General features: G+C 35.8%; 2 protein-coding genes across 2 annotated transcripts; both read left to right on the top strand.

The window, feature by feature from the left end:
- The first annotated feature begins 4,037 nt into the window (after window positions 1-4,037).
- On the top strand, window positions 4,038-8,753 carry LOC109038828 (UPF0587 protein CG4646). The gene is made up of 4 exons (XM_019054034.2): window positions 4,038-4,211; window positions 5,487-5,709; window positions 7,502-7,608; window positions 8,542-8,753. Exons 1-4 carry the CDS (start codon window positions 4,206-4,208, stop codon window positions 8,680-8,682), a joined length of 477 nt encoding a protein of 158 aa, XP_018909579.1. The 5' UTR covers window positions 4,038-4,205; the 3' UTR covers window positions 8,683-8,753.
- A 213-nt stretch (window positions 8,754-8,966) lies between these two features.
- On the top strand, window positions 8,967-13,055 carry LOC140224910 (uncharacterized). Its single transcript, XM_072301980.1, has one exon. It carries the CDS (start codon window positions 8,976-8,978, stop codon window positions 10,473-10,475), a length of 1,500 nt encoding a protein of 499 aa, XP_072158081.1. The 5' UTR covers window positions 8,967-8,975; the 3' UTR covers window positions 10,476-13,055.
- The last annotated feature ends 271 nt before the right edge of the window (window positions 13,056-13,326 follow it).

The following is a 13,326-nucleotide window of genomic DNA, read 5'->3' as shown; positions in this document are numbered from 1 at the left end:
CAAAACATAATCGGTGAAAATAGTAAAAAATAAAATTTATTACAAAAATATTAAGATGATTACAATATTTCCTTCAAAGAAGGGGTTTTAAATGTTATGTGGTGTATGCTTTACATACAATATTACCTCTAAAAATTGAACCTAAAATCATCGTAAATATAAAGAAATTCGATCACATGCTTAGAAAAAAAGTTGGTACTGAGCATTATAAGTAAAGGCTTTCACTATGACACTCTCTAGTTCGTAAAAAGATAATGGAAAATGTTTTGAAAATAATGTATAAGTGACGATACGACAAATAGCATGCTCACTGGAGTCTTGGATTGAGCCCTGAATTTTTTTTTCAATATGAATTCCAGCTCAATCTATGCTTAGATGGGACCATTTGAATAAATTGGTTTCCGGTCGGTAAAAATAAAAAGGAATGGACAATTAATGAAACAGTAAACCATGAAATGTATTTCTCTAGTTTTACTACCGAAGAATATCAAGAAAAGAAGTTGAAATCGTGAGGGGACAGAAGGTAAGGGAATATTTCTCATGTCATCGGGTCCTGTAATAGTGGTCTTGAAAAGGCAAGATAGGACTGTTATCTATGCCAAAATACATAGAATTTTCATTCTAATCTAAAAAAACTTTTTGAGAAGACCTGATTATTCTAATGTAAAATTGCAGATTTATTTATAGGAGGATAAACAGCAAACAAAAAATTATCACTCAGTCTTTTTTGGTAGAGGAATCATGTGTTCTTTAAATTTATATCCTACACTTGTGAAGTAATTTCAAAATTGGGAGATATTCTGCTTAAGAAGCTTATCCCTTGACAGTCTTTAACTTGTGTTAGGTATTGTTCTTGAAAAAGAGTACATATCTTGAAGTTTTTCAATCAATTCACAAATGATAGAAAAATTAGTTTTATTTGTGCTGAGGAAGTCTACATACATTGGAAGAGACCATTGGAGATAACCTATCTATCAATTTCAGAGATGCATCAAGTTTAAGGGCTAATTTACTGCATAACAGCTATCTTAAATGGAAGCCCAAGCGGTAAAAACCCATGTTTCACCCTGGATCTACTAAAGAGTTACATTTATTTATGTACTTAAGGATATTAAAAGAATCAGTCTTGAAAAAATTACAGAAATATGAATTAGATGACAGGCACACTCCACAGGAAAAAATATCAGTTAAATGGTTGAAAAGGCAGAGAAAAAACATTTACTTACAGATGTTAAATAAAAAATCCCTCAAGAACTTAGCAAACAGTGATTAAAATGAAGTACTCGGGAGAAAACACTTTGGACGTTTGGAAACATAAAAATTTTAATTAAAACATTTTAAGAGGAAAAAAGTTAAGTCATTTGACTGCTCACATTATGAGAGAACTTCCGACAGAAATTCAGATGTAGCCTTAACTGAAAGGCATCCAAACAACTTTCTTGCGTACAACGTGAGCTCTGATGTCAACATCCTTCAAAAATGTATAATATTTGAACAGATGTCCATCCTGTCGTTCAAAAAGATCAAAATAATCATCGCCAAGTCTCCAAACACTCATATTGGCTCCCTGTTTGTGTTCACTTACAACTGAGCAGAGAGCATCCCAAGGATATTGTTCTGTTACATGAAGAACACCTTCCGGAAGAGCTGATGTCAATGTATCAAAATTGTGTTCTTTGCCCAAGACTATCACTGTGTTCTTGGAGAAAATTGCACTTAATATAAGTTTCAATAGCATCTGCTTAGTCACGAGTTTTGATTCCACAAAAAAGATGATGACTCCAATTGCCTTGACAGTTGAGGATACAAAACAATTTTTGACCTGAACAGTTGCAGTGTTTGTAACTTGGCCACAAAAAGAATCGACAAGCTGTTGTTTAAAATCAGGCGCAACAGTTTCTGGGTCTACATCCACCCATACTTGGTTTAAGATTTTAATATAATCATCGTAATCTTTTTTTCCCCAGTTGAGGCACTCTTTATAAGCTGCATTCAGGATTACCTGCATTTCTCCATCGCCAAGTCTCGAATTTTCAAAATAGAGGCTTGACTTAGAGCGAAGATCAAACATGAAGACATATTTTAGGGCGGTAGGGAGGTGTGGTTCACAGCTCGATACTCGGTTATAAAATGGAACAACGCTGTCAAAGATTCCGTGAGAATTAACCCAAATAGTGTCAAAATCAAGTTGAGTCACTGTGGATAAGCATTGGCTGAAAGATTCACTCCAGACTGATGCTGCTATTTTATCAGTGCTACTGTTAGCCATGGCAATACCTTCTTGAATTTTACGAAACGGGACCACAAACAAGACTGGAAGTGTCATATTGATACTCCGAGTTGAGAGAGAGGTAGGAACGGATAGAAAATCGCCAATAATTAAAGTGGCTGACTGATGGTTTCCTCTCGTGGGTGTTACTTGAAAAATTTCTAAATGCATCTCCTTAGCTCTGGATAAAATTTCCTTCATGTTGTTTTCATACTCTTCATTAATATTTAGGCTAGAGTGGGTGATGGAAATGGTCGCTGCTGATAACTGTAACCTTTTTTTGAGTGCAGCGATGAATTTTGAATGAATACCTTCTTGGACCAAAATACATGAAGTGGCCCAAGGGACAAGTCCCTCCGTAAACCATGCTGCATTTACACCAGCGTCCAGTGCGGAGTTGATGTCAGCATTGGAAAATACAACCATTGGGGTTCTTTTGCCAGTGAAATTTTCTGTTGTTGATGGGGAATTGGGATCAGGTGCAGGTTCAGATGCAAGTTCAAATGATATTCTACAATTTTGGGTGCATTCACCTATTATTTCTTTCAGAAGAAGGGCAGACAATAAAGCAGGTTCCACAACTTGGAACAGCTTGACACTAAGGCCATCCAGAAGAGAAGTTATAACCCACCAGCAAAGCTCAAGAAAACTGTCAGGGACACCGATCAATTCATCAAATATACGGTGCATCCCCTGTGGCAGAGACTTTGGTTTACCAAGAGACAGCAACCCCTTAAGCAGTTGAATCCACAAAGTTATTCTGTCGTACGCAGTATTTAGGCTGACACCAAATTCTAGGGCTTCAATTTCTGCCAGGATTTTTTTCCTGTCCTCAATTTTGGTTAAGATGGAGGAAAGGATGATTTTTTTGCTATTAACATCAGTTGCTTGCAGTTGAAGGTGAAAAATCACTGAGGTCTGTTCATTATTTGATTTCCGGGCCTTATCCTTTGAGACTAATCTATGATTACTGAGATATAACAAGGCATTCCTGCTGAAATTTTCAAAATGGGTATTGAAAAAATCAGAACTCTTTGACAGGGTTCCAATCCACTCACTGAGATTGCTGTAACAGGGTTCATCATAGATGAGATTTGTGGTTCCAGCCAGGGGACCTTCGGCTGTTTCATTTTCTGACATAATTGCCGTGTAAGAGAGAGGTAGCTTGCTAAAATGTGTCGTGCAGGGGATTTAGCTCTGAAAAAGGAAATGAGTAGGATGAATTTCATGCAGCTCTTGCCAAAAACGGTGCAAAACAGGGCAATGTTGATACCAGAGTTATGTTGAACATTTTAAACCACACTTGCTCAAAAGATTTAAATCAACAGTTACTTAACAATAAATCAAACCAACGAGTATGTCTTGTATATTTTCTTATACTTCTTGCATGAATGTTCTTTGGGGCCACAGACTTGTGTACTTGACATTAAAAAATTGAACTGGTACTTATCTATCTGTCACATTGTGTATCACGTTCACGTTTTTGCGTTTTCTGCTTTTCTGCGTTATCAGGTTATCACGAATTATTCATTCATACCACTACTTAAACGTAAACTTCCCAACAGCCTCAGATGTTACTTGCATTCTTTCTAATACAAAGAATTATACATCTTATATTAGTAAAATTATCGAATTAAAAAATAAATGTATACCTTGTCGAATGATAATAGATATAATATCAATTATTTGCCCCAATTTGACTCTTAAAAACATTATATAAGGTCTATAGGGGATTTTTAAGAGAAATTTTCACTTTAAAACCTTTGACACCTCCCCAGGATGCCATTTCAAAACAAATATATACCAAGCCTTCTAATTGCTGGTACACCACGTTTATCAGTACTATTATTTAATTTTTTGCACTTTTTTCTCAGTCTCTGCAATTTTCGATTGCACATTCATCTGCAGTAGTGTGTGGGATTCCTAAATTTCGGATATGGTCGTAAGTACTCATCAGTTTTTCCTCATACTAGCTTCACTTTTTGGACCCCTCCATCCTTCCAGAATTGTCTAGCCATTACAGGCAAAGGAAGCTTTGTAGTCAGTACATTTTTCACTAGTTTTTCGGATGACGGCAGTAGTATAAGTAAGTACATTGTTTTTCTAATGGTATGATCCATTAGATATCTCTGAGACAGTATATCTTTACTAAGAAAGTCCATACCAAGTTCCAGGCTCTTAGGTTAGTTTGCTAGGAGTCTTAAGCCTGTGAATAGCCAATTAAGTTAGGGTTGCAAGAAGCAGCTGTGCTTAGTTAATTCAGTGCAGTGCATGTTGTTGTATGAACTCATTGATAGTGACAAGAGACTTCCAAGAAACTGATTGAAGAATTTGCGGGAATTCCATCTAGGCTTCATCATTTACTGCCCTGCATTAAGCTACAGGAGTCCCTATTCTCAGTATGCACCCTTCATTGTGGAACTCATCTCCGCAGACTATTTTCTGTAGACTTTAAACTATCAGTCTAATGCCCCTAAACTGCAACTGAAATGAAATGCAAGCATTTTTGTTACATTATTGGTGTTTGGATCATCAATTAGATCAAGATTCAACAATGTATTTTGTAATTTTACAATGAACAGGATCTACATGACTAAAAGGTATCAACAACCATGGTTTTGACTTGTTTTCATAAAAAATTATTGCTATCATCACCGATCATGAGCGGCAGTACCACTGATTGCTCAACTGCTTTCTCATACTGATTGGTCAGTGCTGGTGTCATAAGCGGTGGAGCATCCGCAGGTGGATTCGGTAACACCGATCAGTGAGCCGTGTTGATTGAGCCACAGCGGTGAATATTTTGCCATAAAGCCTTAGTCTAATGGTATAAAATTAAACTTGCAAATCAGCAATAATGACAATTGAGACAACTATGTCCTGTGATAACAACTGATAAAGTACTTGCCAGTCAAAATATAAAACCGTTATAAAGGCCACTACATTATTTGGTTACTATCATATCTATTTCATCGGGAAGTTTCGACAGTAATTTCACGTTTAAAATAGCTCACAAAAGACCTCGTCGGGGGTATTTCAGCATTAATAAGGTCAAAGAATGTTCAAAGTGGGTATTTAAGCTTTTGCTGTTGATTCAGAAGTCTTATTTGGTCCTTTTTTTGGTCTATTGTTTCAAAATCTTAAATCACCTTTCCAACGCTATAAGTATCAGGTCCTTTTTCTTTTATCCTTCAGCTCCTTTTTCTTTTTTTTCCAGAAGTTTAATTTAATGGTAAAAGCTGATTTGGAACAAATTTCGGAGGTTTACCCAAATGACAATTTTGATTGGGTGGTGAAAGTAAAATGCACAGGTTGTAACACTGATTCTGAGAAGTGGCATGATATTAATGAAAAAAACGAAATTACCTCCGACTCTAAAAACAAAGGAACTTTCCATTTTTCTTTCAAGTGTAAATTTTGTTCTAGAGTAGGTTATCTAGGTGAGTTTGTGTCACTGTCTCTCAAGCATTTTTTTCACTTATCTGCCCTGGACTTACAAATAAATCCAATTCAAAAATGAATGAACTTTCAGAGCACATCAGTCTTGCTGAAATCCATGCTTACAATCTCTGTTCTTCCTTAATTGCCCCCTCAAATTTGTATGTTCATCGAAAATTCCTTTTAATACTATATATCTAATTAACTGTGAGAAAATCAATTTTAAAGTAAGTACAGATATAGGGGATCCAAAGTGTCAAAGAACAAAATTGTGTTTTATGTATTAATTCTTAGGTTGAATTCTTCCAGTATGCTTCACTCTCATTCTTTCTAACGAAATTTCCAAGTACATTTTTGCCAGTTGACTTGGCTGTTTTGGTGTATTAACTTTCCTCCGCAATTCGAGGTTTCAGGAGAGCACCTTTTTTATTAACTCACCAGTTTGTCCTCCGCCTGTAGCTTTATTCATGTAATTGGAGATTAAGGTGACTCTACGGACGCCATATTTTATGTCAGAGGGAGATGCACCACATTGCATCAATTAGTTCTATGTTTCCAGCTACTCGTCATTTTTATCAAATTTTACGATCGCATTTCTAAGGTGAAGAGTAACAAATTTGACAAACAAATTCGACGAAAAAAGTAAGATTTTTTTTAGAGGAAAAATATAGCATTTGAGTGCAGTTTCTATTTCAGTATTGAATGCGATATTTCTCCTCTGAAAAAACCCTGCCTTTATTTAGTTGAATTTGTCTGTCAAATTTGGTAAATAAATTCTTTAGTCTCATGACAACAGAAATGCGATAGCAAAATACCACAAAAATGACAAGAAGCTGAAAACATGGAACTAATCGATGCGATATATCTCATTTCATTCTGACACAAAATAAGGTGGCCATCAAATCATCTTAAAGCAGATTTTTGTTATCCAAGGGGTTCAGTTATTCTACACTCAGTTGCCCCAGATTAATGTAACTGCATGTATGTAACAAGTTACAAAAAAAGGATAAGGAGAAAAGAGAACGTAGTTTTTAATCTATTATTTCTTCGAAACATTTTTTAGTGTTCAAAATGGTCAAATAATGTGTCTCCTGCATTAAGCTCTTAATTCGACGAAGGCTTAATAGAAAGTAATGCACAGTTGTAAACATTTTAGGAAAGTTAACAACTTCCTCTGAGACTAAAAAGCATATGAAAGTATATTCAATTATCTTTAAAATGATAAAATGCTTTTCAACACAACTATCGTCCAATGCAATGCAGCACTTCTAACGTTGAGTCAGTTTTTCACAATGTCAGCAAAATGATTTCAAGTCCTCTCTTAAAGACACCTTTCGCAACCCCATCATCCAAAGAGATATTCCTTTTCTACTGGCAGAATATTCTTTATAAATATTAAGCTTTGAAGTTGGCTTGTTGTTCCTCAAAAAAATAAAATAGAAGCGGAAATTTTGAAACATTAGAATGGAAATAAGTGGTTTCGCAGTTTGGCAATCAAAGTGAATTCTTAAGGTATCTGCAAGCGTAAATTTACTCTCTGTTCAGCCTTCATAACATTCAAGACCCCTGCTTATTCATCGCGGACTCCTTGAGATGGTTACCATTTTCTGGTGAACCTGTTTCATCTGAACTTATGTGATGATCCTCAATAGTTGAAAATTGATTTTCTCAACCAAGTAAACATTGCCCTAATTTACTGCCCCGGAAGATCATTAAAGTATAGGATTTGTTAATGTCATAAGGTTTTATAGCTTTGTTACACCTGTAACCTGTTGCTTATTTTGTGTTGACTAGCTATTTCTCATGAAGGTGCCAAGAAATTAACTGCTGAGGAAAAGAATTTTGTTCCCCTGATCGCTTTTGATTGTCGTGGACTGGAACCGATTGATTTTCAGCCTGCGGTAAGTGTAAGATGTGGTACAACCGCCAACTGAGATATTTTATGTCCAAGATACATTTGAACGGATTTAATTGAAATCAGCCTCACTGCACTTCATGTTGTATAATTTTCCCTCATTTTTTTATTTTTTCGTAGAGAACTACACTCAGTACACTACTTAATACCTTTTAGCTTTCTTTGAATGGAGCTCTTGCATGTGTCAGGAATTTGTGTTTTAAGTACTTCTTGTGTAAAATTTCGAGAGAAACATGACGGTGCCACTGGTTTTCTCAGAAACTTTACATGAGGAGAAGCACTTAAAACACAAATCTACATGTAAGAGCTCCATTTACCATTTATTATGAAGAATATACACAGAAAAATTTAAATTTCAGTGTTGATTGGTTTTCTGTTCAAAAAATAAATCATAAGAGAAATGAAACAAAATCTGATGTACCTAGTTAAACTGATTTTGACCAAATTACTTAATTTGATTAAGAAACATTTTTTTTTTTTTTTTTTTTTTTAAGTCTTTTATTGGGTGTAGGTATTGACCACAATAATGAATTAGGCTATTTTACAGTATGCAGCACGACTATATGTAAAAGAAAAGAAAAGAAAAAAACAAAAACCAATCTATAGATTTGACCAAAATGGTCCCAAGGTAAAACATGTTTAAGGAAGCAGCATGCAGCTTATCATATACCCATGAATTTCGCCAGTTACATTTTTGCAGAAGAAAATGTTGCTTGATTTGTCTTGCCCTTAACGGTTTACTAAACAAATTCTGTTTATAATGGTATTAAATGGTTTAGACTATTATTCACTGTGTCTGGACTTCTAGCAAGAACTCAGATGAGTCTCTCATGCATACTCTCTTCACAACTTTAATTGTGCACCAAATGAAGTCAAAGATAAGTGTTCATCATTGTTTATTTGACTCCTTTTTTTTCAGGTTGGATGGGTTGCCGTTTCTGATGAAGGAACCAAGTTTCAAGACGTATCACTCGCTGATGGTGAATGGTGTGATTATGATGAGGCTCTAGGTTCACCAGTCGGAATCTACAATATCGAGCATAAATTTACCCGCGTTTAAACATATAAATCCACGATCATAATAGTATCAGTGGCTCTTTAATAAGCAGGAACTTGTGTATAGTTTAATTTATCGAAGAGTAACTCTCAAAGACTTCTTAAAGCCTTTTTTACTTAGTAAGCTGTGTTGACATAGTGTCGTTTTAAGTACATTTTTAAAATATTTTTTTTTAATTAGTGAAAATATTGCTTTGATCGTTTCTGAAATGAAATCACCCGAGCTATGCTATGCTGTGGGTATGTTTTAAGTTTTTCATAGACTCCTTTCTCTTGAAGTGCTGTTAAGTTAAAGAAATGAGTCTAACGGAAATGATGTCCTCCGTGGTGCGGAACAGTGTTCCGACACTGGCGCGGAGTAATATTCCAACTTTGCCAAGAACCAATATTCCCAACTTGCCGCGGCCCAATATTCCAACCATGCCACGGCCTAATGTTCCATCACTGCCACGGAAGGACAACCCAAAGAAAAAACGACAACCCAAAGTTGGGCCAAATGGTGAAGAGCCTCCCAAGAAGAAAAGGAAACGAGGTGTAAAAAATGAGAGATTCTACAAGAGGAATGAAGTGCGCATTGCTCGGCTGAAAGGACAGCCATATGTGTCCTACACCGGCAAGCTTGTTGAGGGTAAGACCATTCCAAGAGTCATTGTCTGTAAGTGCCGCTCGAAGTGTCATTCCAAGCTTCAAGAGAAAAATATCCATGAGCTGTGGAATCATTTCTATTCGATTGACAACAAGAACGCTCAAGACACTCACCTTCAAAACTGGATTGAAGTGCGGGAAATCAAAAGGAGGAAAAGGAAGAAGCGTATCCCTCTAGAGATCAACCTCGTCGAAGGCTCTCAGCAACTTAAATTGGGAAGTGAAATCGACCAGAGTGAAGCTGATGAGGTCAACATTGACCAGACTGAAGATCATGAAGACTATGATGAAGAAGAAGAAGCATCGATCTGCACTCGGGAGCACCCGGCAAACTTACTTGATTCTGATGGTCAGTTAGTTGTACGAGATGAGTCACAACTTGAAAGTCCAACAACTTTTCGGAAAAACTACACTTTCATTTACAATGTACGGGTGAATGGCAGAATTACTCAGATCTGCAAGAATGCATTTCTGCAAGTCTTTGGTGTGACTGAAAGTCGAATTCGGCGCATTTGTGACTTGCTTGTCCACAGCAAAATCCCGTGTGATCTTCGTGGCAAGAACCGTAGCGTCAACACCATCGAGCCAGACGTCCGGGAAAAAATCCACAGTCACATTTTAACTTTCCAAGTTCGCGAGATCTTCCATGAAGGCAGATTGAAAAAGTACCTTGACCCAGGACTTAACATTGTCAAAATGCATGACATGTTCCTTCGTGATAACCCCGAGCTGCAGAATAAAGTTAAGTACAGCTTTTACTACCAATACTTCAAGGAGAACTTTGACTATGAGTTTGGTCAGCCACAGGCGGTGGACCAAACCAATCAGCCATACGAAAGCGCGCAGCTACCTCCTACAGTACAGATGCCTTCTACAACAGCTGTAAGTGAGACTAATCATGAGCCGCCTGTTGCACTTCCACCCGAGTTGATGGCGCTCAAGAAGAGAGCTAAAGATTTCTATGAAGCCCTGAAGAATGCAACAGATAAAAAAGACTACGACACTTTAGCATTGGCTTTCAACTACATTCAGAACTTCCTCGTCCCGCAGCACCATCAGCCTGGCTTCAGTTACAACAATTACTACTATCATCAGCAACAGCATGACCCAGCCATGCTTGAGTGGACTAATCATCATCCTAATCATCAGTGAACAGCATTACTCTGTTTATTTGTACATCAACTTGTAGGAGGTCTCTTGATAATGCTTCTTTGTCTTTATGAGAGGACATCATTCATAAGCTTTTCTACTTTCTCAGCAATCTTTCCTCAAATAATCAGTTTGTACAGTACCCTCAACTCTCTTTAAGCAATGAGTCTAGAGAATTCTAACTTAGTTGGACAGATTAATTTCTTTGGAAATATGTCATAAAGATTAAATTTTAGTTGTAGTGTTTGTGGACTATGCTAAATTTGTATTTCTCGTATTATCAGAGATTTAACCGGCAGTGTTTTTTTATCAAAGGACACTCCAGCACTTTTAGTGAACCTTCTCTTTACGACAGTATTTAAGATGAAATTGATATTTGATAAGATTGCATATACTTATTAATAGAAAAAAGGAGAAAAAAAAAAAAAAAAAAAAAAAAAAAAAATGTAAATCTTTGTCAGGAATTTTTGGCCCATGAATTATCTGGGCATAACAAGGAGAAGGACATTTGGGTCTTTAAATGAATGAACATCATACATCATGGCCAACATTTTGAAGAAATTGAAATTTTTTGGTAGAAACAGAAGTAGGGCATTTCATAAATTTGAGAGTTCTAAACTAAATTCTGAAGAGCCCAAATTTAAAGAATTTGACTCTTCAAGCCTCTTCAAACCGGGAGGTGATTCTCCCAGTCATCATTCACTCTCAAGTGCTCAGAGATGGATTCGAAATAGTGTTCTGGTTTCTACATACATCCTTTGGGGGACACCACTGGATTGATGTACAATTTTTCAAGATCCTTAACACATATTCAGGCCTCTCAAATTTTGAATAGAGAACTCAAAAGTGAGATGCTTTTTCAAAAATTCTGCAACAATGCTGTATGTATTCTCCCAAAAAACTGATATTTCCCCCCTCCCCTCCACCGTTTAACATCTAGCAGTATTGGTGGAGAAAGCAAAGCTTTTTACATATTCAGATCCTGACCCCAGTCCTAGATCTACTTTTTTATCCGGGTCATTTTTCAAATTTGCTTCCATCTATTTTTAAGCTTAATTGTTGTGTCATGTTTCATCAAGAATTTATCATTAACTCAGTATGTCAAAATACATTTCTAATGATATAAAACTCTCAGAACATACCAAATGTCAGAACATCATAGCCTCCTGATGGAGGACCTTGAAGCTCTTTTTTAATTCCTTAATTGCCGAGTATTCAAAGAATACTTACTGAATGATGCTTTATCACATTAATGGTAAAAGGCTCCATTTTTTTTCTTTTTTTAATTGAGTTTAAACATTTTTTAGCTTAGTTTTGTACATTAATCCTTCGGTATAGTTTTTGACTCCGCCTTGATTCAACTAAATTTGAAATTCAAAGTAAAGCAAAGCCTGCCACCTTAGGTGTCATTAATTCACAATTAATATCTGTCAGTGTTTTAATTTAGGTGTCAACTTTTTCTGCTGCACATCAACTTGAAAGAGAAGATATTTATCTTTTTCTTTTACGCAATACTGATGGTTATTTGGCGAACTCCCAAGTTTTTTCCCTCCTATGAAAAAAAGTAAAATGGTCGTCATGGACTGGAGTACATTTTGCAATAAGGAACTACTACATATCTGTGGCTCATCAGTGGAAGTACCAATCTGGTTGGGGAAACCATATTGGTCGTTTCTAAAATGAGACAAAAACGATTGTCTCAGACTGCAAAATGTAGTCCCACCACGAATCTGCATTCGAACTTGATAAATAAACAGTTTCAAATTTAAGATGAATGAAATTTGTGAATCTTCAAATTTTAATTCACGCAAATCAATGTCAGTTGGAATGTTTACTCATCAAAACAATGACACTTTTTAATATTTTTATCAAATTTTGTGGTAATCATTTTGCTTTTGCCTACTCATGTATTAATTGAACTCAAATCCCCAGTAGTTCTTAACTGTTAAGGGCCTCGGACATTAGCCTCAGTTACTGGTATCAAAACCATTTAATTGGTTCCAAACAAAGCAAATTGGAATTTTACTTGCACGTTGGATTGTCACTATTCCTTAAAACTGACAAAATGAAAATTATGCAATTGAGTTTCAATTTTCTTAGTTGCAATACTTCCGTGTAATGTAAGAGTAAAACAATCATCCAAGACGAACTGAATTTATAAGCAAGAAACTTTTTAAAAGAAAATCACGTTAAGTTGAGAAGAATTTACTAGGTATTCCCTTTTAAATTATTTTGTCGTTCCATTAAGGTTAATCAGTGTAAAGTTTATCAATAAATTAATATAATTTTAACTTCAAATTTTCATTTATCTGGAAATAGACACAAACTTGTTATTATGCTCTGTCATAACAACTGCTTCATTATCATTGCCATTGTTTCGTGACTGGTATCCAATCCCTGTAACATGAAGACTTTCAGTCTTTTTTCCTGATCTGTCTTTAAGCTACTCAATTTTGTGGTAGAGGTAATTCCGTTGTCTCTACATACGTTGACTTTGGTTTAATCACTATATAACCGTAAATATGGTTGCGCCTAGCTTTCATCGTCAAAAAACTCTCAGTATTAAAAAAATGTTCTGTTTTACTTTCTGTGTTATTATTTTTATCTGAATCTTAATACAAGTTCCATAGTGTTGGTCAAAAAATGTGTCATTTTTTCTTCTCCTTTACTACTACCTATAACATAAAAGCCAGTAGAAAACTAATGTAAAAGCTTGCATCATATTTTTGCTCTACAAAACTTTGGGAGAGAAAGTTTTCGCCCGAATTTTATCGGCCAGTTTACATACGGCTGAAAACATCAAGAAGGTCAACTTTGTCATTAGATTGTGGATTACTGGTTTGCACCATTAAGG

The sequence above is a fragment of the Bemisia tabaci genome, chromosome 1 (assembly GCF_918797505.1).
Source record: "Bemisia tabaci chromosome 1, PGI_BMITA_v3".
In the NCBI taxonomy this organism is placed as follows: domain Eukaryota; kingdom Metazoa; phylum Arthropoda; class Insecta; order Hemiptera; family Aleyrodidae; genus Bemisia; species Bemisia tabaci.
This window is presented reverse-complemented; position numbering and strand designations above follow the sequence as displayed.